The sequence below is a fragment of the Ctenopharyngodon idella genome, chromosome 4 (genome assembly GCF_019924925.1).
Source record: "Ctenopharyngodon idella isolate HZGC_01 chromosome 4, HZGC01, whole genome shotgun sequence".
Classification (NCBI taxonomy): Eukaryota; Metazoa; Chordata; class Actinopteri; order Cypriniformes; family Xenocyprididae; genus Ctenopharyngodon; species Ctenopharyngodon idella.
The window spans coordinates 4,377,650-4,403,297 of NC_067223.1; the positions used below are offsets into that span (position 1 = coordinate 4,377,650).

Below are 25,648 nucleotides of genomic sequence, written 5' to 3' on the forward strand. Positions count from 1 at the left end.
TGACATACTAAACAGAAGAGATTTTGTATGAAACATATGTTACTCAGTATATACATGGTACTTACAAATAGCTCTGACGTCATCCCAAATACGTATTTTTACCACAATTAATATTACCATTATAATTAGGGTAAAATGTGTCGTTATGGAACACGTAAGTCGGATACTAGGCGTCCAGAGAGGCGAGCAAATGGAGTTTTGTTTGTTCTTTTCTTCATACCAGCCAGTGATCTCCAAAAATGCAAGCGCTGGATGGATCAGACTCTGCAGCAGACTGCATGAATATGTCAACTTGCAAATTATGAATGATTGTCCAAAAGCAAAACATCTCTACATTTGCACAAATGGAAGGAATAGTAGAATACAGTATAGTGAATGTTTTTAGAAAGGGGAATCATTTATTTAAATATTGTTAATAAAACATTATTATATTATTATTATTATTATTATTATTATTATTATTATTATTATTATTATTTACCCCATTGTCATCTGCAGAAAGTGTCTGTTACACATTTTTTCTGTGTAATGTCAATTTTTATGATGTTGACTGTATAACTTCTTGACATTTGAATAAATTTCCCCTTATATTTTCATTATTTTTCTTGTCTTCTACTGTTATATATTATTTCAACATAACCTGATACAAAAACTTGTGCTTTCATTTTTTATTTTATTTTTTTATTTTTTGCATGATGATATGCTTCATTTGAACTTATTGCATTTAAGCTTTTTAAATGGGCATGGTTAAGTAATCAAGGTCAGTTGTGTTGTAGTGAATGTCGGTACTCTCTGAGACCCTGTGCCTACAGACGAAGCACAATTGCTTGTATGGTATTGCATAATTAGAGCAGAAAGTTTTCCCAGTGTTCCCTCATATTACGAGAGATGACAAAGGTAACATGTCCCCATTTTTTTTCTAGGCGTCGCAGATAGAGCAGATGGCAGATTTACGCATCCCTTCAGACATGCGAGCGTAGAGCGTCTCAAAAATGTGCCTGCTGCATTTATCAGTTGCTTGGAATGGCTTTTGTGGAATTCCACATCATATTTCACTGCTCTCTGACCTCCCACTAGACATGGTCGTAATCTACGAGCTTTCTACAATATTAGTACGATGCCTGGCAGCTCTCAGGTTCACCCATTACAGGGTTGGATGCACACGATGTGCTTTCGAATATTCTCTGTACAGTCTGTTCAAGGCCGCTGGTAATTTAGGGATGCAGTAAATTAAAAGATTGAAGCTTTATTAGTATAATTCCTAGATATTTTTTATGCTGGGACAAGCATTTCCCTTCTGGTGCTGTGTGTGTGTGTGTGTATGTGTGTTGTTTTGCTGCTTCTTTCTCTAATGAAGTCCTGATCAGCTCAAGGCCTCCATCTGCTTCTGCTTAAGGCGCGCTTTACCTTTCTTTTCTTCTGCCATAGAAGGAAAACATACTCCGATACCGGAGAACCACTAGAACTCGCAGAACTGTACGGTACATTCCACAGGATCATCTCGCTCCAGTGTGGCGCCAGGCAGTGAATTTCTGGAAAATTCAACTGTGCTCTGCGTAGAAAATGTGCCTCGAAATCTAGTGTGTTCCCTATCAATGGCCAAAAAATTTCAGAATTATTTCATATTTATCTGAAGACCTAGTGAGCTACCTAGACAGCATTTTTAGGCATCATAGAATGCAGTACATGAGTATGATGTTCAAAAAACTATCTAGGTTATCATATTTACCAATTTTTTACCAACACTTTTACCAATGCCCCCAAATGTTATCATTGCTACACTCAAATATTCAAGCATGATAATTTTACCAGACAATCCTGTATGTGCATCATCTCTAAATGCCCATGATGACTAAAAATGCTGTCTAAGTTTCATAGCCACATTCATATCAAATGTTCAGTATAATTTGGGCAACACGGGCACATTTGGATGGTGGATCGATTAAAACATTTGACCTGCCTGTGGTCATAGGCGCATTTGAACAATCAAATCAAATGGTGAAATGGTGGGAAACTCGCTAGAGTTTGAGACAAAGTCCTTGCTTGCCGATGTAGAGTACATTTATGAACCTTTTTGGACATTGATTAGAACAGACATCTAAATGTACAGCTCATTAGGGTTCAATACAGCCCTTGCGTGGCAATATGGGGTTAATTGTGAGTCTTAAAGTGTTCATGCTCATTTGCATTTTTAATTAGCACTTCTAGCGTGAAGACGTTAGATGTGCTGGGAAGGATTTCCCACGCGTCACTCAGCTGACCCCAACAATAAGAGCGACGAGATAGCGGCAGTGTAATTTTCACCTGACAAAAGCGCCTGCTGAAAATGTTATGGAGAAAAACAGAATTTACATAGTGTGATAAAATGTAGATCATTCTTTAAAATGCTGCCCCACAGCTGAATTTCTCACCCTTTGGTTTTTTGCGTGGTAAGCTCAAGGCTTTCTGCGTTTGCATTTAATCTTACGAAGCCCATACGGGTAAATATGAATTGCGTATGGGCGACAGGCATCGCCATTCGGCTCTGGCAGGATTTAAATGTTTATCGCATAAAGCAGGAAAGATTTAGGGCACACGAGCACAGCTCCAGAATGCCAGAGCATGCCTGTGCTGGACTTTATTAGACTGGACTTCTGAGATCCTGAGATCTTACCTTTTAAATTGGCTGTCAAAATCACAAAGACCGTCAGATCGCAAACAGAATTCATTTTTAAGCAACGTGCAATTTAGCAGAAGAGAAACTGGGCTGAATACAATGAATATATTTGCTTTCTCCATCTCGGTCTCACACTCACTCTCTTCACGCTTACAGACGTTCTGTTCTGTTTCTTTGGGCTCTGATGCCCAAAATGTCTAAATTTTTTAAGGTTAAGGGTTCCAGCTATACAAACAATATTTATATTGAATAATTGAGCACTTGGTCTCTATCTCTTTATCACCAATTCACCGTTATGCTCTGCAAGGTCATAAGGATGCATACATGTCGACAGCGTTCACAAGCCATTTTACTTCTGTAATATATAACCGATTGGAAGGATAGGCTAAAAATAAGTACAAAAGCACAGGTTTTGATTAAACATTTACTTTCTCAACAAGATCAGGACAACCACCGTCTAGATTAACAGCAAGAACATTCAAAAAGGATTTTTCCTTTGAAGTATGTTTTTTAATGATGTTTAAAAATGTATATTTTTGCTTTGTGGGTTTACAGAGATAGTATTATTGTGGTGGTGGTGGTGTGGATTTAGATTGCCAACATATTGCTTCAGCAAAAGAGGCTGTGAGGCGATAAGAGGAATAATGAGTGAAATGTAATTGTGGCAAAATATTGTGGCAAAAAATGTAACATGCACTCAAACACAGATAATAAAAATATAAATGATAATGAGATATTTGAGAAAGAGTGATATTGAGTTGATACTGTGAACACTACTGAGAACTATTATATTTCTAATTTAAAACAACATAAATTGTAATTAAAGTGAATTTTGTGTTCCTGGAACATATGGGTCCGAAAGGGTTAGGTATGACATAAGCCTTTAGTGAGAGTTGGAGAATGATAAGCATAACCTGTAGGCCGTCATACTGACAGAAGTTGTTTTGATGAGCTTCTTTGGAGCAAACACGACCGTAAGGTTCAGCGCAGAGTGATTTATAGCACCTTGATTTGTTGTTTTTTGATTATTTTTGTCTGGTTTAGCTTTTGTACCTCAGAAAGGGGCATATGAATAGAGTGAGTCATACCGTTCAAAGGCCGACAGAAAATATTGGGAGGCTGTTGTGTGCGGGCTTGTGTTTGTGTATGTATCTGTATTGAGGTCTGCCTGTCTCTTTGTCCGTTAAAGCCACTGAATTGTTCTCATTCTTGTGCATCTTTTTTCTTCTTTTTTCAGGACACTCCGAGATCCAGAAGTCATAAGAGGTGAGTCTGACCGCATCTAATATCTGTCAGCGGATGAGATACGTTGTCTCGGCATTGCTTTGCGCAGATCGAAGGGATTAAACCGTTTTAGCCGTTGACCGCAGCTCTGTACCGTTCACTCATCTGGTGGCTTCTGTCAGATGTACAAAAATTCTCCTGGCTTGAAAATTTGCCTTAGCGAAAGTGCTGAAAAAGAAGCGTCTCGTCAGAAGAAAGGGATTTAAAGCCTGTGAAACGACAGCACGGCTTAACCGGACTCATTTTCAGAGCCATTGTAAGACTGCCAGGAGCTTTCGTTCTCTCAGTTGGCCCCAACGTCAGGACTGAATTTGTTTCCACTTGAATGATACAAGTGGACTGTTTGTATCAAGTCGAGCAGACAAATTGGAGAGAAAAGTTCTAGGAAGTTAAATCTTAAAGTTTTTCCCTTTTCCTCCTCACACCAAACCAAACACTGATCGAGTTTGACAAAGAAATATCCACCGTGACTCTGTCTCACCTCTCACGTAAACACTTCCCGCCCCAACAATGTCACAAATGTCATTCCAAATGTCACATTCGATTATTGATACAGTTTGCAGCAGTTCAGTTGAGTCGAGATTGACAAACAAATTGTTCTTTTGAACCGATTCCTTTTAAAGAGTCTTTTGAAGCATTTCATAAAAGGGTTAGTATTTCACTCAGCTGAATGGGAGAAGTTTAGAAGTAAATCCATGAAATGGAATTTAATTCCCCATAATTGTATCCTCACTGTATCATCTAAAGAGCAGAATATCTTAGAAACTTATAACTCGGACCGGTAGCGACGGCAGAAGAACCACCCAGAACATACCAGCAACGGCGTGGCAGCACGCTAACGACCAGTCAGAACACCTCAGCAACCATCGCAAACATCCTGGCACCTGGATGTCACGGAAAATGTTCAAATCTTGTTTAAATGTTGACTTCTGGAGACTTTTAAGTGAAAAGCCATCCAATCAGTTGAGCTAGTTGATTTAAATGAACAAACTGATTCACTAAAATGAATCAGCCCTCCCAGATTACAGTTGCTTGGACTACATTTTGCACACTGGGTCCAGAGCGATGCAGACAAAAGCCCATCTGAGGCTCAGTCTGGCCGTTTGATTAGTCGCCCATCTTTCTGCCCGACACTCGCACTCGAACACCCAGGGCTCCGCCACAGCCGGCACGACAGGTGGGCGGCAGAACCAGCAGCTGAGACCGCTACATACACGCTCACAGTGAATCAGAATAAAAGGAGGGGCTAACCATCACATTAAATTACAGTCCCACTGCCATATTTAATGTTTCAGAGACAAGCAAAATATGTCTGCTATGATTAGTTCAGTACTAACCAAGTTTATTCTTGAGGAATGGACACAGTTATATAGAGAATGAATGAAATGTGCAGTCAGCTAATATGGCCAACATATTTAGAGTTGACTCTAAATATGTTCATTTAGTTGACCGCCCCAAACCCACCCTGTCTTCTCTCTCTCACATACACACACACCCCTGCTGGTTTTCCAGGAGCAGATCATTACCTCTGCCTCCTCCTGTTTCCTCTCCACAGGGGACTAATGCAATAGAGTGGCTGTTACATTCCCAGGACATGAACATTCAGATTGGACATCTGCTCTGTTCGGAGTCTATCACATTCAGACTACACTACACTGATAGAGACACGGCAAAATACATCACACACCTTATCCGGACACATTACTGGACCTTTTCCTTTAGGGTTTCCATTATTCTTCTTCTTTTTCTGTTGTCTTCAGTGTTGAATAACAGTTGTCATCTTTGAAAGATGTCAGGACCAATTGCAGATTTTGAAACTCCAGTTTTACGTTTTCCGAAGAAAATAACTTGTCGCAACTATGCTAGATTGCGGTCAGGACATCGCTATGTGGTCGCTGGGGTGTTCTGGGACTGGGTGGTTACAAGGTGGTTTCTTTGCCATCAAGAAGAAATAAAATGAAAAGAGCCCACCTGAAAACCTGATATTCTGGTCACTAGACACGGCACAGGTCTAATATTATCATGCGTTAGCAGAGTTTGATCACTTAAAAGTAACACAAAATTCACATGAAATTTGCGGGAGGAGTTACTCGGTCACACTTCTCCAGTTCTCACTATTAATTAACTATTAACTATGACTTTTGCCTCAATAAACATGTAATTACTGCTTATTAATAGTTAGTAAGGTAGTTGGGTATTGGGTAGGATTAAGGGACGTAGAATACGGTCACGGAGAATAAGGCATTAATATGTGCTTTATAAGTACTAATAAACAGCCAATATCAATAAGCAACTAGTTAATAGTGAGAATTGGACCCTAAACTAAAGTGTTCCCAATTCCTCTTAGGGGTTTATTGAAATCTCTAACCGTAAGAATGAGAAATAATAATAATATTAATAGTGACTATGCTTGTCTTAATTAAATAGTCGGGTTCATAAGCATTAGGCTGGGTGGTTTCACATCAGCTTCATTCTGTACATTTGACCTGAATATCCTCATTATATAAAGCACTTCACCGTACCTCCTCATTAGCAAAAGGATTAGAACGGCCGTCTGTCAAAAGAGAATAATCGCGGTGAATATTCAAGCCGGCAAACGGTTTTTCAGTGCCTGTACGACGATGGCCCGACCAGACCTCGGCGGATGTTAACGTTACGGGGGCCAGAGCCCCCTTTAGCCCGTCTGCGAGTTGAAGTTGAGGTGAGGCTTTAGAAGACAGAGGTGAGGCGATTGAAGCTAGTTCCAGTCAGAGCAGCATTTCTGTAGGGCCAGTGTTGCGTTTGTCACTTTCACAGCTGATTTCACAGCAATTTCGAGAACATTTTTGAATTCTGTTTTTTGTAGCTGTGAAATGTAAGTGTTTGAAATGTAAAATGACAGGTTGTTTTGAGCAGGGCTCTGTCCTTTATTACCTCGGGATTGGCCGCAAGTGTGCGCCGCATATCTGAACACTTGCTTCAAAACAACACGAAACTGCATTTAGCTTCCGTTTTGTCTTTCCGAACTAAACGAAATATGCATGTCGACGGACACCGTTTTATCAGGGCGGGATTAATGCGCTTCCTTGACTATTTCACGCCACACGTAATTACGACTAAAGGACTAGAGAAACTAATTATGGACTTGTACCACAAAATGAGTTATTTTTTACCACAATAATTGATAAATATCACAAGGTAGTAGGGGTCGCACGACTACTGATTTCTGCTAGTCGATTTCTTATCAAAACAATACTCGAGGTTCTCCACTACTCGTGGTTCATGCTACTGTAAATAAAAAGATATGAAATAGTTCTTATCAATAAATGTTGATTAATTCATAGCCTAATGCAAGAATTATAAGTAAACTCTCAAAACATTATAATTATGACATTACATATTTTAATTTTCATGTAACAGAGTAAAGCCAAATAAACCCGCGATAACCCGGGTTGCGTCAACAGACGATGATCATGTATCGACGATAGCCAGAGATATTGTCAAAAGCATCAAATATTGGCAATATTAAGAGGATTTGGCATTTCCAATTAATGTAGGCCTGTCACATTCTTCTAGTTTATTATTATTAGCCTACTATTAGATTAGGCTACTTTTATTAATAAATTAATATTAATACATTTGCCCCGCAATAATTTCATAGCACATAACCACATAACTGACGTGCTGTGAGGATAATAAAAGATTAGGCTATTAGCTCATCTTTGAAAATGTTTTATTTACATTTTTTTAGGTCTATTATACAATGAATTATAGGACTATAATAAAAATTATTAATAGTCTATAATATTTCCTAACACTGACTGCAGTCATCAATGGAAATTAAGAGCTACATCAATCACCGACTTAAAAAATACAACCTGTTTAACACGAAATACTTTTTTACCAGAAAAATAATGGAATAAATAAGACAGTTATATACCGTTATCAGCATATTATGTTGAAATTCGTCTCTGAGAGAATATGGTCCGTTAATGCAGCGTCAGGTAGCTCTGTCACTTTTTACTTTCACTTTGAATAGCCTACTGACCGAGGTTAAGCTTTCACCGGCATAACTCTTGCGCAGAGTTTACACGTTGCTTCTTGTGTGATATCCATTGGCTCCGTTTCTTGGTTAAAAACGGAAAGATTTACAATATTGTGACGTATCTCTTTTTAAAAAAATTAATTTATGGTTAATGCACGCTCGAGTAGTCGATTGTTTCCGACAGTGCCGACTAGTGGTTGAAGTAGTCGATCTCTCGACTACTTGACTAGTCTATGCAAGCCCTACAAGGTAGTAATCCAATCTGCAAATCTGCTTTGAAAACAATGCATATTTTGAAACGCGCTATTCAAATAAACCTGACTTGAAATTCAGTAAAGGCTGATTTATACTTCTGCATCGGACCTACGCCGTAGGCTACGCGTCTGATTTCATTTATACGCCGTCAGGCACGCTTACAAATAGAAGAGGCAAATAGGTAACGACTTTTGTTGCAGTATGACTGCACGTGTCCCCTGAAACAGAGCGTTTTTCATTCCTATGGAAGTTGAAAACGCTCGCTCTTCTCCAATTGCTCCGTGAAAGTTTTTTTAAACTGGAGGGGTTCTAGCAGACCAATCACAGCGCTTGCGGTCCGCGTTGAATTGACGCGTTGTTACATTTTTGAAGAGGTGCACGTCAGGCTACGTCCTAGGCTACGCGTGGTACACGCAGCTACGGCGTACGCTCGACGCAGAAGTATAAATCAGCCTTAACTCGCAAGTAGGAGTTTCCAGTCGATTCTCCGCAGGTGATTTTCTAGCTACAGAGGTTCTGTTCAAGGTGTATAGTTCTGCTCCATTAACATCACCAATCGGAAGTGCAAAAGTTTCCAGCTTATTCTGTCTTTCATTGGTGGAACATATAGTCACGCCCCAAACTCACACCATCGGTCGAGCCAGCGTCACCGTGTGGAGCTGGAGGTGCATGTCATTTTGATGCACGAAATCTTTAACTTTATCTAGTGTAAGGCTGGAAGCTTACGCTGCTATTTCGAACCAGTAATAGGAACAAAAAGCAGTTTAAGGATGATGTTATCGGCCAAAAGAGTAAAATATTATGAAGGAATTCTCTCAAAGTTTTCCCACATATGTAATTATTAAAATGAACCTGGTTAAAATAAGTTCCACATAAATATTCCTGGAGTGTCTGGTCTAGGTGGAGAGAGAGAGAAGCAAATGAAAAAAGCCAGATATAATTTTTTTTTTTTTTTGTTTCTTCCTTTTCTTTGACTAGCTGCACAGCGGTGTCCCAAGGCACAGTCCTGTAAGAAGCAGGTCTGTTCTCACTAATGAAAGCGCATTGCTCTAATGCCTTCTACTGTGCCATAAAAAGGCTTTTCATACTCTGATAATTTACTGCTTCAGTTTTCTTATTTCCGCTCCCACGAAATAAATGACGCACTTTCCAAGCCATTATGCTAGAAAAAGGTTGAAGTGTCATTTGAAAGGAGAAAAAAAAATGTGTGTGAAAAGATGTTTTAGCAAGGCATCTTTTGTAACCAGACCGTTGAACGAAAAGGTGAGCACCAGGTTTTTTATTTACGCTTTTAAGAAGCGCCTCCATTAGAGGCGTACGGCGCCGTCGGCAGCGAGTCACAAACCGGGCGCACTGTTCCAAAATGCTATTTCAGCGTTAATAAGCATGACCCCTTTTAGTGTGTTTTGTACCATACTTGGCACGTTCAAAAGAAAGATGTAGATGTACCACTGGCATTAGTGACGGTTTTGCATTGAAAATGATGTTTTTGTGTGTCCAGCGACGAAGACAGACATCGCCTTCGACACGGACGGGAAGGCAGCAGCGCCTCGCCCACAGCCCTGGAGAGAAGGATGGAGGAGCTAGAGAGGGTACGTTTCTGTACGTCCACCATTAAGACGGAAGAGCACGTCTTCACAGTCTTGTTCTCAAAGATTTTCTTTGTACCCACGGAGGCAAATTTTTGCCTTAAACCGCACACGTACAATCAAACGTGCCACTACACTTTCAAACCTGGAACCCACACAAAGTCATTGTCACATATCGATATTAAACTTTCATTTCAGCATGGGGGTTAATATCCAAACCCAGTGAGACTCAATTTTTTTTTTTTTTTTTTTTTGCACCTTATCTGCAGTGATTTCATATCTCCCTCAGTATGACAGCACTGTAATAACCTTCAGCTTAATTGGCTTCAGATTTTTCACGCAACAAACTTATGCACATTTTAGAACTGAAATGAATTTTTCTTAAACCTTGAGATCAGTGCATTAAAGGGTTAGTTCACCCAAAAATGAAAATTCTGTCATTAATCACTCACCCTCGTGTCGCTCTACACCCGTAAGACCTTTGTTCATCTTCAGAACACAAATGAAGATATTTTTTGATAAAATCCGATGGCTTACCGAGGCCTGCATTGCCAGCAAGACAATTAACACTTTTAGATGGCCAAGAATGTACTAAAGACATATTTAAAACAGTTCAGGTGACTACGGTGGTTCAACCTTAATGTTATGAAGAGATGAGAATTTATTAGCTAGGACTTTTGCCTCAAAGTCCTAATTACTGCTTTTAATATTTAGTGGGGTAGTTGTTAAGTTTAGGTATCGGGTAGGATTAAGAATGTAGAATACGGTCATGCAGAATAAGGCATTAATATGTGCTTCATAAGTATTAATAAACAGCCAATAACCTAGTAATATGCATACTAAAAAGCAACTAGTTAGGCTAATTGTGAGAATCGGACCCTAAAGCGTCGCCGAAGTATTGAGCTCATCAAGTATTCGACAGCCCGTCACACACAATGTTAATCGTAACAGTGAGATAAAGGGATGAAAATTGTGATGTTTTAAAGAAAGTGACAAGTTTTTGATGCAAGACACCTCGATTAAAGTGGAACCTATTCAAAAAAGATCGAAAGTCCAGGGCAGTCTGCCGCCATGCCGTGTCAACACATGTCGAGATGCACACAAGGCTTTGGGTCTAACAGAATTGTGCGTTCACAGGAGCTGGCCTTTGAGAGACACGAGAACGGTCGCCTGCTGAAAGCCCATCAAGACAAGGACGAGCTGATCGTTAAGCTGAAGGAGGAGATCGACCTGCTAAACAGGGTGAGAAGCAGACAGCGGCCTCATAAGAAGCGCACGTGGCCAGAGGCGGCACTACAAATAACGGTTATCTGTCTTAGTAATTTTCATTTCCCATTTGATAAATATATAGGCATTTCATTTGCAGCGACGACGATCTAACCTCTATTAAAGCGCTGAATAATTTGAAACGCCAGTTCATAGGCCGTCTCAGTCAGTACACGTGGTATTTGATGAATTGAAGTATTTCGAGCTATATGACCTTTACATGGGTATTAGTTAAAGACTAGTTATTTAAACGGTGCGTAGTAGAAGTACGCACAGGATCGATGTTTCCTTCCTCGAAAAATAATTTATTGATTGGTTTTGATTTGTATTTTGCGGGAGTTCCATTGGCATTTCTTTGTCTCGCTTCCCGCACCGCAGTCAGCTGCGTCGGGTCCTGCGGTGGCAACGCGGTCCTCCAGTGTGTATAATTTTGAAACGAACGGCTACAAACGGAACGTCAAATAGAAGAAGCACAGGGCGACCTCGTTAGTCTTTGACTATTTATTGGCAGGAATCCACATTGCAATAAAGTGAGAGTTCACCATTTAAGTTAACCTAGGTCTTTAAAGCAGCAAATAGGTACGAACAGTGCCAAACAGTGCCGTACCCAAAGAGGCACTCACGTAAAGCTTGCCTTCAGAGCTCCATTTGGGGCGGCACAATCTCAGTGTGATTGATGGTACTTTTACACATAATTGTTGGAAACAGTAAAGGAAACTTGTACAGTAAAGCAAAGTGTTTTTGTTGTTGTTGTTGTTTTTGTTTTTTACATCTTGAAATAGTAGACTGCACTATTGTGCCAATCTGAGGTTTTGAAATTTGGCAACGACTGCACGTGGCATAAACTGATGATTACGGATCTCACACCGGAGCGGCTTTAGTACTCCTATTTCAGTAGTATCAGCACGTTTGTCACACAGAGCATCCCATTAAGGAGCGGTAATTAAGAGCACACGCACCCGACACGAGCACACCGCGTTACACTAATGGACATTACTCATCCACTGAGTTGTCGCGGTATTTACTAGGGCACCTGGCAGACTTGGGATATGTCCTCTGGGGACAGAGAACAAGCTTTACGGAAAGCAAAACACCTGCAGAGTCAACAAACAGCCTCGTATCACGCACGCCGGCAACTTAAGAGAAACGATCAGCAAACGAGCACGTTGCTATCTAGCAGCAATCAGCTCCATATTGTAAAGGCACTCTGCGGCTTAGCGGAAGATTACAATTATCCTTCGCCTTAGGGTAAGAAGCGGTGTCATAGCGTTTCCTGCCGCAAGCGTTTAATGTGTGGTAGCTGCCACTGAACGGGGCCAGATTGGAAATTTGGTGAACATTATGAATTCACGGGGGATGGATATTGATATGTTTTTTTCTTTGGATTTATTTAATTCTTTGTTTTTTGCACTTGCCACAGTGTTTATGTACCGGCTGACCCAGTGGTGCAGTCTAGTTTTTTTGTAGTGAGTATACTGTGATTTTTTTTTTTTTCTTTTTTTTTTTTTCTTTTCCCTCCCAGCCTCATACTCACCTGTCTCAGAGCGACACCCCATAAGCACCGTCACACTCACTAATGCATATAGTATGTATCTGATGTAGGCTATATGTAATTGAGAGCATTCTGAAAAACTGCTTATGTGTGTTTTATCAACATGTCAATTTATTATAATCAACAAAAGACTTTGCCAGCCAATGACATTTATAGCCGAAGAGACTCTGGACTGATTTTCTACTGTTTAGTGTCAATCACCATCTAACACAGCCACTTAAGATAGCCTGAGATGTTATATGAATATGGTCCCTGGAGCATATTTTATCAGCTGGCAAGTTTCAATGCACATTTAAGAGTGCAAGTTGCAACTATTATTACTCTGTAAAAAATGTTTGGTTAAAAACAACCCAAGTTGGGTTGAAAATGGACAAACCCAGCGGTTGGGTTAAATGTTTGCCCAACCTGCCGGGTAGTTTTATTTAACCCAACTATTGTGTAAAAATTGCTGTATTGCTTGCTTAAAATGAACCCAAAATATGTTGGAAATGAACATTTATTATATTAAATATAATAGTTAAACAAATAAACATTTCTGAAATCGTTTCTTAATAAATGTTCACCTTTTGATTATTATTGTTGCCTCTATAATTGTGTCTGATTTTGAAATTCCAACCTATGGGTTCATTTTAAGCCAGCCATACAGTCATTTTTAAACAATAGTTGGGTTAAATAAAACTACACAGCAGGTTGTGCAAACATTGAACCCAACTGCTGGGTTAAAACAACCCAATCGCTGGGTTTGTCCATTTTCAACCCAACTTTAACCCAGCATTTTTAGAGTGTGACAATAATGGAAAGATGAAGCTTATCAGTATGTCACAATATCACTCTGTTTGGACTTTGGCAGGAAATGGTGCAAAACAGAAAACAGTCTGTCATCATAGTTATGCATTTCAATTCACTAACTTGCAATTCGAGTCAATATCGGTTATTTTGGATACTGTATATCAGGTACAGTAGGTACATGGCAAATGTTCTCAAGAAAAAAAAACTCAGCTAATGCTGTAAAATATACATGGGAATCAGTTGGTTATTGAAGGTTAAAATGAACTGATTTGTATACAAACTTAAATTACACTTAGTGAAATTTTTGTAATAATAAAGTTATAATAGGCCTACTAACTTTAAATTTATTTGTACTCCAATTCGTTTTTTGAAATATAAACATTTAAATGGTGGCTGTCAACTTGACGGATTTATTCAAACATGCATAATATAGGCTATTGAAGAACATTAAAAATTATAGTTAATATGTAATATGGTGTATATATTTATCAGAATGCTCCTCTCTAGAGTTCATTTTTCTAGCTGACTAACGAGTTTATGGTCACTGAATATGTTTGTTCTGAGGTAAATGTGACGTTACGTGACATTGTTTACAAGCTGTTATTAACGTCTTTCCGCGGTTGAAACACCGATTAAGCGATTATACGAGACATGATATGGATTTCATTAAGTTGTAGTGTATCTTTTATCATACCTTGATGTTCATTCATGTTTATTTCGCGCTGTAACTGGTAACTTAAAGCGGAGGAGAGGATCAGTTCACGTGCGCGTCAGGCTGAGGCTACAGCGATCTGTCACTACACACTAAAGAGCGCCAAAACGGTATTTATGTTTTATTTTTATTCCGAAGTAAAATGGGCAAAATATGAAACTTGAGATTTTGTTTCATGTCAAAAGCAACAAAACACACATCATATTTTTTTATTTTTTTTGGATGGCTACGTATCCTCGCGCTTTTTTTAAGTGGGTATACGGAAATCCTTGAGCATTCCTAGTGGATATGCGGCGTATACCTGCGTATCACGTAGACTACACCACTGGGCTGTCTTTTTGTCATATGTTTGTGTTTTTCCTAACCTGGCCCGTATGTATAAAAGTTGTCAGAAATGCTCTTAAGAATAGTTGACTTAAGTGTCCAAAAATTCTTAGTAAAAATAGGAGTTTTCTAAGGGCATGAGACTTTTATAAAGAAGCTAAAAGCAACTTTTAGTAAAGCGTAAGACCGATTGTCAAGCGCTGACTCGAGTGTTGCGAACAAGGACTACAACGTCTCCTCATTTCCAATCGGAGCAACGGCGTGTCACGAGTTCCATGAACGGCTCCGACAACTCCAAAGAAGCCCACTATCGACATAAAAGTGGCTCGCTTTTGATGTAAAGATGTAAGCTTGGAGTCAATTGTTTCACGTGTGAAAATGAAATGAAATTTGAAATGGTTTTAAATGATGAAATTGTGCAAAATCAAGAGGACCGATGAAATCTGAAGAACTGATGATGTTGTAGTCAATGTGGGCTTTTTTCCAGAGCTTTTTTGTTTTTGTGAAGCCTGTAGCTGTAGTAGATAAATAGCATTGCTTAGTTTAGTGTTAATCTTCCCTCATATTTGAAAACATAAAATGAAAAAAATATTTTCCTCATATTTGGATGGTTTAAGCAAAATTGTAGGGTCATTTTAAAACAACAACCTTTGCACATTCATTTTGGCCACTATCTATTTAAGAGCCCGCTTACTGTGGACCGATGGGTCCAAGTCATCACCCGTGCGCTGCTGCATTTAATTTGTACAGTCAGAGCATTGATTTGTAGAGCGGGAGAAGTTGTTACATTTCAAGTTCTGAAAAGTTTATTCAAAGTCATTAAATGTATTACAATGCATGAACTGTATGAATTAAGTAAATTTATTAAAAGTTATGACATTTCTTACTAGGTCAGTTACAAAAAGAATCGGCAATGAAGTTTCTATGGTTTTATCAAGTCCAATAAATCACATCTCGATCGGAAAGCGTGCGTCTCCTCTTCTTTGCTGCCATCTTGTTAATCCTAAGTAGGTTAGGAGATCTCTCCAGCTAGAGACCTAGTGTTGACACTTAGGAACTTTTATGAGCTCTACTTGTTAAGTGTAGGAATAAAAGTAAAATGATGTCATTCTTTGATTTTTGACGCACTTGGGACTAAAATTGTACTCTGAGCGGCTTTATAGGTATGGCCCCAGAGCTAGAAAGCAAACGGGAGGCCAGCGTGAAGCGTCAGGCGCAGACTAATCAAGTAGCAAGAGGGAGCATTAGGAAGGTCCTTCTCGTGCCAAATGAGGTCAAGGTTGAATAATATAATTTGACAGATCACGAGCAGTTTTGCCGTCACAAACGCACGAAAGGTCATCGTTATGTATGGAAATGTGAAAAGGTGATGCTACTCAGTTGCGGAAGCTTGTAAGCAAAGGTGTGCCTTTTCCAGCGTCTGTACTCACGTGGAGTGCAAAGCTCGTAATAAGCGCAGAGTCATTTTTTCCCATCGCGCTTTCACAGCGCGGCGTCAGCGACGGTCTGTAAGAACCGGACAGCGTGTGTAGGTGGGAAAAGATTTGTGGACTGTGTCATGTTTACGTCACGCATCTATCTTTGGAAATGTAATTAAGGTGCGTTTGACGCCGTGTGGCAAATATTTGTGTGTAGTTTGTGCGGTTACTTAGTTTTGCACAAACACTGTGGTCAGTGCGTTAAAAGTGGCAAGACATATTATTAATGTGGTTTAGCTGTGCTGTACGTATTGGGGGGAATGGAATGCGGAATGGCATATTTGCGTTGACGTTTGTTAAGTAGTTGGAAAGAAGCCAGTTAGTGAAATTTGCCTTATTTTGCTGGAAGGAGGTGACGTTTAGCGTTTTATCGTGTGTCACCATTTCTGGCAGCAAGTATAGCTGATGGCTGTGTGCATGGTGTTTTAGTATGTGTGAGTTGATGAATGTAGAGGTATTGTAGTATAGATTGTCACGTAAGAAAGCAAGATTTGGTCAGGTTCCTTTTGGATTGTGTGTTGAGTGTGAGTCATGCGATGCGTAGGCATGAGACATGTTGTGTAGCTTTCTGTATATGACGGGGTGTCCAAACGTGCTGCAACGAAACACACCTGAAGCTGCTTATTGAAGTGTTATTGACTAGGCATACTAGAAAGAGTGGGGCTTGTGTTGAGGCAAGTGGGAGCAGGTTTGGACAGCTGTGCTGGCTGGTCACCTGGCCTTTTGAAGTGGATGTTCCTAAAGAGTTCTGTGACGGGTAGAGTGAGTTAGTGCGTTAGCAAGATTGTCCACAAGCGTTGATGGCAGTAGTTTATTGAGAGTTTGTGAAGCTTAGGTAACGGGCAGAGCAGTTGGAGGAGCGTGTGGAAAGGAGCTGACGAGTCGAGTCAGGTGTGTTTCCCAAAGCAAGGAAGGAAGAGGAAGAAGAGTGCGTGTAGTGAGCAGCAAGAGAAGAAAGAGAAAGAGGGAAGTACCAGCGTGCGTGGTCCCTTCCGGCGTCCCCGCTCGGTGGAGTCGCGCAGGTCGAGTCGCATGTCTTTACACGAGCCGGTCTTCACACGACCAGGGAGGAGCACGACGCCTGCCGCACGAGGGCTGCCGCTTCCGCTGCCGCTCCAGGAAAAGTGGCTCCTCAAATACTGGCTTGCTCGTTACCCCGCAGCTGACGGCCTCCTCGTCATCCAATGGACTGCAAGCATGCCTTCCCCTACACCTGACGCCGATCGCCAGCTCGTTTCTACGCAGCCCTATCCGCTGCCTTGGGTGTGTCGCTCAAGGCCCCAGGAACTGGAGCTATGCCGCTGCATTCCTACCTCCAATTCTCAACTTCTTGTTTACGATATGTCAAATAAAGTGTCACTCAAAAAAGAAGCATTGCCTTGTTTTGGCCTCACATCTCACTCACTCACACACATCCACATCAGTACCTCCCTTACTTCACCCAGGCTATTCATCCACTCTTAGGACTATTCACCATATTCCAGCTTACCAAATTCCACTCAGCCAGTAGTCCGCCTCAATATCCACACCTCTCCGTCGCTGGCCTGCTCGGCGTCACGCCGGCGTTCTACTTTTACTCTTGCTGCGGGGAATAAACCCAGTGGGTGCTTCTGACCCTTTTATGTCTGAGATTGCAGTCTGTTCTCTCGTTTCCTTCCAACACAAACAGCTTCAGAGTCCAGCGCCAACAAATACGGTCTGCTGTGCCGTTGCTAGACCGCTCAAAGGTTTGCCTGATGTGTCGGTCTTGTCCCTTTGCTGTAAGGTACTAAACACGTATGCTAACAGCAAACAAACGTCGCCAAAGAAATATGCGTACACACCTACGTACTGTAAATACACTGTAAACATAGCTTTCGGGGACAGATGCGAAAAGATCACACTTAAACTGACTCCGCTCAAAATGACAACAAAGGAAGACAACTGTTCTCTCCTAACACCGCCAAACAGCAGCTGCCTCACCAACAGCCCTAGATAATGCCGTTGGAGCTCAGCTACAACTGGCCACAGCACACGTTCCAGTAGAACAATCAACACTATAGCATCACTACACAAAACACACACACACAAAAAACACTAAAGCTTACACACATAACTTGTTTGCATGACTGTCACTGTGAACATTACTTCAACCGCACCCTGTACGCAACGTTCTTATTGACTTTGTCCCTGAGCGGACGAGCTGTTACTTCCTTGAAAAAAATACACCTGACAGCTATTATAATAATTGCTACATTATTTTAATTTTTCCCGAAAAACCAACTGCTACTTTTCATAGTCGTGCACGTAGCCTCCGTTCCAACAACTTTTTCTCCTTTGTTTTCAGCAAACAGCAGGACACCCGACAGAGATGCTATCTGTTTTACTTTCGCTCTGAAATGGCAACGCAGCACAAAATGTCAGCAAATGTAACTTAAGCCTACATTTAGAAAATCACCAAAAACATCGACAAATATAAACATGGAAGTTGCTGCAATCAGGGAACAAACTCTTGCCTCTCTTCCACACCTCACGCATGAATTCCATCTCAAAGCTTGCAAACAAACCACAATAAACGCTGTCACATTATCTTGCGTTCGGATGCCTGGTGTCCAGGAACGCAATCGTGCGATACGCCCCTGGGAGATCGTTGTACCAAATCGTTCTGATGACAGACTTCGGCTCAGGCATTTCAGAGTGATCAAACTAACATTTGAGATGCTAAGCACTGAAATTACTCCACTGGTTACTCCAGTTATCCCATTGCATCCACTGTCCAGGCAGACCTTTTTTTTTTTTTTTGTTTTTTTTTTTGCCACATTGAGGGATTTATTCCGTAAATGTGTTTTCCCTGTAGTTTATACATGTCATCTTATTGGATAAACAATTTATCCAACTCAATTGGGCACATCTATCTCAAAAGTTTTTGAACTATCTGTGATGCAGTAGTCTTTTGGTAGCCTCAGAATGGTTCTCCTCAAGTCTACTGCATCACATTTGGTGGCAGAAATAATATGGCAACCCGTAAGAGAGCACCAAAAGGGAAGAGGCCTGGTCTGCGCTTAAAAGCAAAGCTGGAAGCTAAAGTGGAAGCTGAGAGCATCTCAGCATTTCCATCCAGGTTTTTTTTTCTTTCTTTTTTATGTAGTATCACAAAATACACACACACACACACACACACACACAAAAAAAAAAACACTTGTAATTACAGATGCTAAACATGAATCAATCAATCAATCAATCATTGATTGATTAACTAATTGTCCTTGATTTACTCCATAAAACTTATCAATGCCTTCTTACACAAGCTCATCATTACAGTCCACAGTTTGAGGTGCATGCTGGCTTATGAGCAAAACAGCACTTAAACTTACAGCTTCACTATTAGTAGGCTGCTGCCTAACACTGTTGACAGCCACACAGACTGAGGTAATTTACACATAATCAATCAATCAATCTCTCTCTCTCTCTCTCTCTCTCTCTATAATAACTGCAATAGTCTGCACCAATGACACAAGTCTCCATTACTAGCTCAAAAATGACCTTTTGGAATTAACAACAGAGGCTTACGAGATGCACAGCAAATTACTACTTCGCACGAGCGTTTTAAAAACCTCACACACGTCTTGAAACAAAACATATGAACAATGTCTTGAGGTGTAGTAACCATAACATAAGCTGAATAAATAAACTCGGGGGCGTTGAATCTGCTTTGCGTCATGACCTCTGGTGTGCGTTCTCAATTCCTACTTACATATTTGTTAGGATCATTTGAGCAAATGATCATAAACCACACTGATTCGTTTTCTAATCCTGCTAGCCTATTAAAAACTTTTTATTTGGGTGAGGAATCTGCTTTTTGGAGTGGCATCTGCCACTGCAGTAGGCTACACACATCTTGCAGTATTAGCTTAATGTTTCTTCCGTCAACTGATTGTTCGTTTTCATTTCAATTCATGGCCACTGGTACAAGGGGAAAATGCCACTGCCTACAAAGAATGTGCTCCATTTCACCACAACATAAAAGCATGTAATCCTCTCTCTACATTTCTCTCTAGGATCTGGATGATATCGAAGACGAGAACGAGCAGCTAAAACAGGAAAATAAGACCTTGCTCAAAGTGGTCGGCCAACTCACCAGGTAGAACCCGGCGACCCGAGGACGACTGAAGTGGAGTCTGCGTCTCGCTGTGGCGGCCGGAGGGATTTGCCGCCGCCTCTGTCCTTTGCGTGTTCTGCTCTTAAGTGTCTGTCCGTCTTGTTGTCGCTCTCTGGAAGACTGTGCGCACGTGAGGAGGCTTTAAAAACCTGGACCTCCGAATGTGGAACGGAGCCGCTGACGCAGAATTACTCGAGACCCCCCGCTTTTACCGGAGGAACTCGCCTTCTATTTAATGTAAATGTGCGTGTACATAGGCTACTCTGACTGTCCGTTTAAGAAAAGAGGAAATGCGTTTGAATGTACGTGGTGTGGTGCAAAATAATTGTTTCTTTTCCTTTTACGATTGCCTTTACGTTAAAAGTTTCTCTTTAACGTGCGTCGTTTCTGTTACCCCGTGGAAGTCGGTCCAAAAAGCGCCTGTTGGACGGTAGCCCGCATCTCAACTTGCGGCCTCGTTTTAAACTAGGTAACCGATCCTCCCTGGCGGTTAGCGGTACTTGGTGCGCTTCCTTCCTTCCTGCCCTCCTTCCCGTTTTTCTTTTCACCATTTCGGCCTCCGTGAGCGTGACCCTATGAATATGTCTCCAGCTTGAAGCTTGCAAATGCTGTAATGAATATGATATGTTATTGTCTGATTTTTACATTTTACATGCCGTTCAAATGTTTACAAGTTGTTTAAACTCATGGTATCAATAGGTATAGCTGTTCGTCAGGTTAGCGTGACTCGTAGCCTAGGCTGCTTTTCCTTTTAATTTAACCAAACTGATCGGAGACGTTATTTTATAGCGCGTTAGTGCGGCCTCTCTTAGCCGATAAAGACCGCCGTATGACATTTATAAATTGCAACTGTTTGCTCAGCGCTATGGGGTTTGTATCTACATTGAGCTAATCTACAGTGCTAATGACATATTGTGCAAAGTCATTTGAGGGGGGGATCTTTTTTTTTTTTCCTGTTGGGGTGGAAGATATCTGTTTCCCGTTGCTTTACGTAGGCTAATGCATGTACAGAAGATTGAATAAAAGTTTGAATAAAAATCATGACTTTCATTACTTTTTTCATTGCTGTAAAGATTGTTCTTATTACCATATTTATTTATAACCAAATAGACACCCTTAGAAAATCTATACCCGTTTGTAAACAGAGTTCAAGGATTAGTTCACTTTCAAATGAAAATGACCCCAAGCTTTACTCGCCCTCAAGCCATCCTAGGTGTATATGACTTTCTTCTTTCTGATGAACACAATCAAAGATATATTAATAAATATCCTGACGCATCCGAGCTTTATAATGGCAGAGTGACACCGACGAGTATAAGCTGAAGAAAGTGTATCCATCATAAACGTACTCCACCTGGCTCATACGATTAATAAAGGCCTTCTGAAGTGAATCGATGCGTTTGTGTAAAAAGCAAACAAACAAACAAACAAAAACAATATTTAACAAGTTATGAGTAAAATATCTAGCTTTCACCAGTTTGGTACAGGCATCAGAAACACCGTCTCCTTGCAGCTGATCTTCCTTTGTGTGTGTGAGACAGAGGAATCCTGGTGCTTTTTAACTGATTTACACTTTTTAGAAGCTCTTCCCACGCTGGTAAAAATATGTACGCGCATACGAGCGCACAGCACGGTTTTGGATGTTCGGTAACTTCCATTGCCAAATGCACATCATTAAAGTGTTTTTTAATCTTTAGGTTCAGTCTTAAAAAAAGAACACAGTGTGAACTCTAAGCAAATCATCATCATTATTTAAGAGAGAAAATAATGAAATAGGACAATAACCTATGTAAGTTTTTTTTATTATTTTTTTTTTTATGTTTACTGTACGCAAAATAGAATGGCTTTATTTTCATTTTGGTAATATTTTCAACTTTGATCCTGACACCGTCTTGACACTTTTTACAATATTCACCCAGTGTTACCCGCTGTGTGATTCGAGTGGTCTGTGAGATTGACGCCGCGGGAAATCGTGAGGCGTTCATAAAACCGATCGGAGGCTACCTAACAGAAGGCTTTGCTATCTAGAGGATGCAGGGACTCCGCTATGGCGCGCCTGCATATTAATAAAGCGACGCTTCTGTGGTCGTTAGAGCCCTCACCCCGAGAGAGGAACGCCTGCTATCGCGCTAATGCTTTAGTAATTGCTTCTCCCCCTCTCTGCCGCTCCAGGACAGACGTGCGTCTGGATTAGCATTTTTATGCAGAAAGAGCCATGTGGATTCTTCTGGGAAGAGTGGAGACGCAAACGCATCCATTACTGAACTTTTGGACTCCTCCACATTTCAAACTATTTGTTTCTTTAAGGGTTAGTTTACCCACAAATGAAAATTCTGTCATTCATTACTATCCCTCGTGTCTTTCCACACCCGTAAGACCTTCGGAACCCAAATTATTTTTAAATTATTATATTTTTGATGAAATCCGAGAGGTACTTGACTCATCCATAGACAGCAATATAATCACCACTTTCAAGGTCAAGAAAGACGACGTGACTGTAGCGGTTCAACCTTAATGTGATGAAGCGACAAGAATACTTTTTGTGCGCAAAACAAAAATAACTTTATTCAGCAATCTCTTCTCTTCCCTGTCGTTATCCTTACACGGGTGACGCAGTAAGCACAGTGAAGGCTTTCGTGTTTACGTCCGAATGCCGGCTCGGTATTGGCCGAAGCCGTACACGTGAGCAGCACGACGCGTGCGTGTGATGCTGACGCAGGAGCCGGCCAATAATAACTTGTAAGCGCTGGACGAAAACAACGTTTGAGAATGACACAGAAGAGAAGATATTGTTGAATAAAGTCATTATTTTGGTTTGGTTTTTGAACTGCTGCAGTCATGCCGACTGTTTTAACGATGTCTTTAGTGTCTTTCTGGACCTTGAAAGTGGTGATCATGTTGCTGTCTGTCGGCGAGTCGTATACCTCTCTGATTTCATCAAAAATATCTTCATTTGCGTTCCGAAGATGAATGAAGGTCTTACGGGTTTGGAACGACATGATGGTGAGTAATTAATGACAGAATTTTCATTTTTGGGTGAACAGACCCCGGTCAGATTGTAGCTTACGCTACATTCGCTGTGTCGTGATACTGGGTTTTTCAAAAAACCAGCGTTCAAACTGGCTAGGGAGCCTTCCTGGGCCCTCGTTAAGAGCCGTTTAAGTTTTATGGAAATAAATCGATTGGTTGATTTTAAATTATGCGTTATTTATTCAGTTAACACCAAACTGATTTTCTGTTTTAACGCTCTAATCAGCGGACCCTCATGGTCACATGATTGATACAAGTTAATTAAATAATTTGCTTATAATGATTGTTCACACACTTGGGTTACTTGTAAATATTTCAGTGTTTACTTCTGTGCTGAACAGCTGCGTTTATACCGTACTAGCGGTTCATATTATAGGTAACGTTAAGTAGTTTAGGTTTAATTGAAGCTGCTGCAGAAAAGGCAGTGCTCACGGCTGCTTTGAGCTAGTTACGATTTATTCAAAAGGCCAATTCGCAAGGCACCGACAGACGTTCCGCGTCCCGACAAACGAGCGCCCCCGCCGACGGGGGAAAACACTGATCCGACGAAACCTCGCAAAGTGTCTGTCGTCGTTGGTTGGCGTCTGTCGGTGCGGCGTGAATTGGCCTAAATAGAACCGAATCGGATCTCGCTCCTGCTACACATCCGCTGACTGAGAAGTGCCATTTACAAAATGAAAAATTCATATGTATTTGTGTGGGATTTCAACACAGGATGATTAATATAAGTATGGCCCACCTAACCATTAGAGATAATCATCTAGAGTCGCAGAGCAACACGAGACGCTGCAGAGACAAACGGCAGTAAATTGCAAAAGCCACAAACTGACTCATCGGAGCGAAGCCGGCTAATGGCGTCCGCTGACAGCCGCTAATGAACGAACCTGATGCACCTCGCCGTTTCTGAGGACTCTTCAGATGCTTCGTGTTTGATGAAATAGTTCTGGATTCACAAATGCTAACTATGCCATTATGTACCAAAAATACCTTTTCTCAACCGTCTTCACATTTAAGACCTACAGAACCAAATCTCATGGGGGACACTGGAAGCTGGATGAGAACGCCCTCGAGACAGGTGGGATTCTGGTCCTGTGTGGCCAATCAAAACCAGCCCTATGCCACAGATTTGCTCTCAATATTTAGTATAGGCCTAATGTAACTAACAGCATACGCTATACATTTGGTTATGATGTAACCTGAAGAAAGAGCCACTGAAAAATCCCCACCTCTAATGCAGACTGACAGTCCGTCAGTAGTCCAACATTCCGTGCTGTTGGACTAAGGAAACCACACAACACACGATCCCATTCCTGATTTAGTTTTGACCTGTCTTATTTGTTGCACGTTATTTGTATTTTCATAAACCAGGGAAAAGGTTAATATTCAAAATGGTTTAGTCGAACTTTTTTCTAATCATAATACCAGTAATATTTGCTATCAATTTCACATCGCTATTACTGACACATTTTACCCCAGCTGCATTTAATTCATTTACATGGTTTTACACACTGCATAAACTATCCAAGTCTATACACACAACACACATCCCATTCCTTGTTCAAGGATTAGTTCATTTTCAAATGAAAATGACCCCAAGCTTTACTCACCCTCAAGCCATCCTAGGTGTATATGACTTTCTTCTTTCCGATGAACGCAATCGGAGATATATTAATAAATATCCTGACGCATCCGAGCTTTACAATGGCAGTGAACAGGGGTCATGAGTATGAGCTAAAGAAAGTGCTTCCATCTACATCCATCCATCCATCCATCAATCAATCATAAACGTACTCCACACGGCTCCGGGGGGTTAATAAAGGCCTTCTGAAGCGAAACTATGCGTTTGTGTAAAGAAAATATCCATATTTATCAAGTTATGTTAAAGTAAGCTTTTTGAACTGCGAGAGGCGTTGCGCTTTCTTCCTAAGTTGAATACGGAAGGCGGTCCGGCGGAAGCTAGATATTTTACTTGTTAAATATGGATATTTTTTTGAACAAACGCATTGCTTCGCTTCAAAAGGCCTTTATTAACCCCTCGGAGCCGTGTGGAGTACGTTTATGATCGACGGATGTAGATGGAGTCACTTTATTCAGCTTCATATTCTTTGGTCCAGTTCACTGTTGTCATTATAAAGCTCGGATGCGTCAGGATATTTATTAATATTTCTCCGATTGTGTTCATCAGAAAGAAGAAAGTCTCGAGGGTGAGTAAAGCTTGGGGTAATTTTCATTTGAAACTGAACAAATCCTTTAAGTTTTTTCCTGTCTTAATTTGTTGCACATTATTTTCATAAACCAGCCTGGGAAAAGGTTAATATTCAAAATGGTTTAATCTAACTTTTTTCTAATCATATTTACAGTAATATTTTCTATCGATTTTGCATCACTATCGCTGGCACATTTTACTCCACAGCTGCATTTTACATGGTTTTATACAGTGCATGCACTATTTATTTATTTATTTATTTTTTTACATGGGTAATATTGCTGTATAAATGTCACTTGTGAATAAAAAAAAAAAAAAAATCTCACTTTCCTGATAAGCATCTCG

At 40.6% G+C, this 25,648-nt stretch overlaps 2 protein-coding genes across 2 annotated transcripts in view; both read left to right on the forward strand.

The window, feature by feature from the left end:
- Nucleotides 1-21,108, forward strand: part of pawr (PRKC, apoptosis, WT1, regulator) — a 73,687-nt gene extending 52,579 nt beyond the window's left edge. The window contains exons 4-7 of the mRNA XM_051891165.1: nucleotides 3,894-3,922; nucleotides 9,721-9,811; nucleotides 10,946-11,050; nucleotides 19,967-21,108. Of these exons, the coding sequence (XP_051747125.1) occupies nucleotides 3,894-3,922; nucleotides 9,721-9,811; nucleotides 10,946-11,050; nucleotides 19,967-20,053 (312 nt within the window). The 3' untranslated portion in view covers nucleotides 20,054-21,108. The remainder of the gene's footprint in view (nucleotides 1-3,893; nucleotides 3,923-9,720; nucleotides 9,812-10,945; nucleotides 11,051-19,966) is intronic.
- The window catches only part of LOC127510966 (fish-egg lectin-like), a 736,337-nt gene that overhangs the window by 111,489 nt on the left and 599,200 nt on the right, over nucleotides 1-25,648 (forward strand). The window lies entirely within an intron of this gene.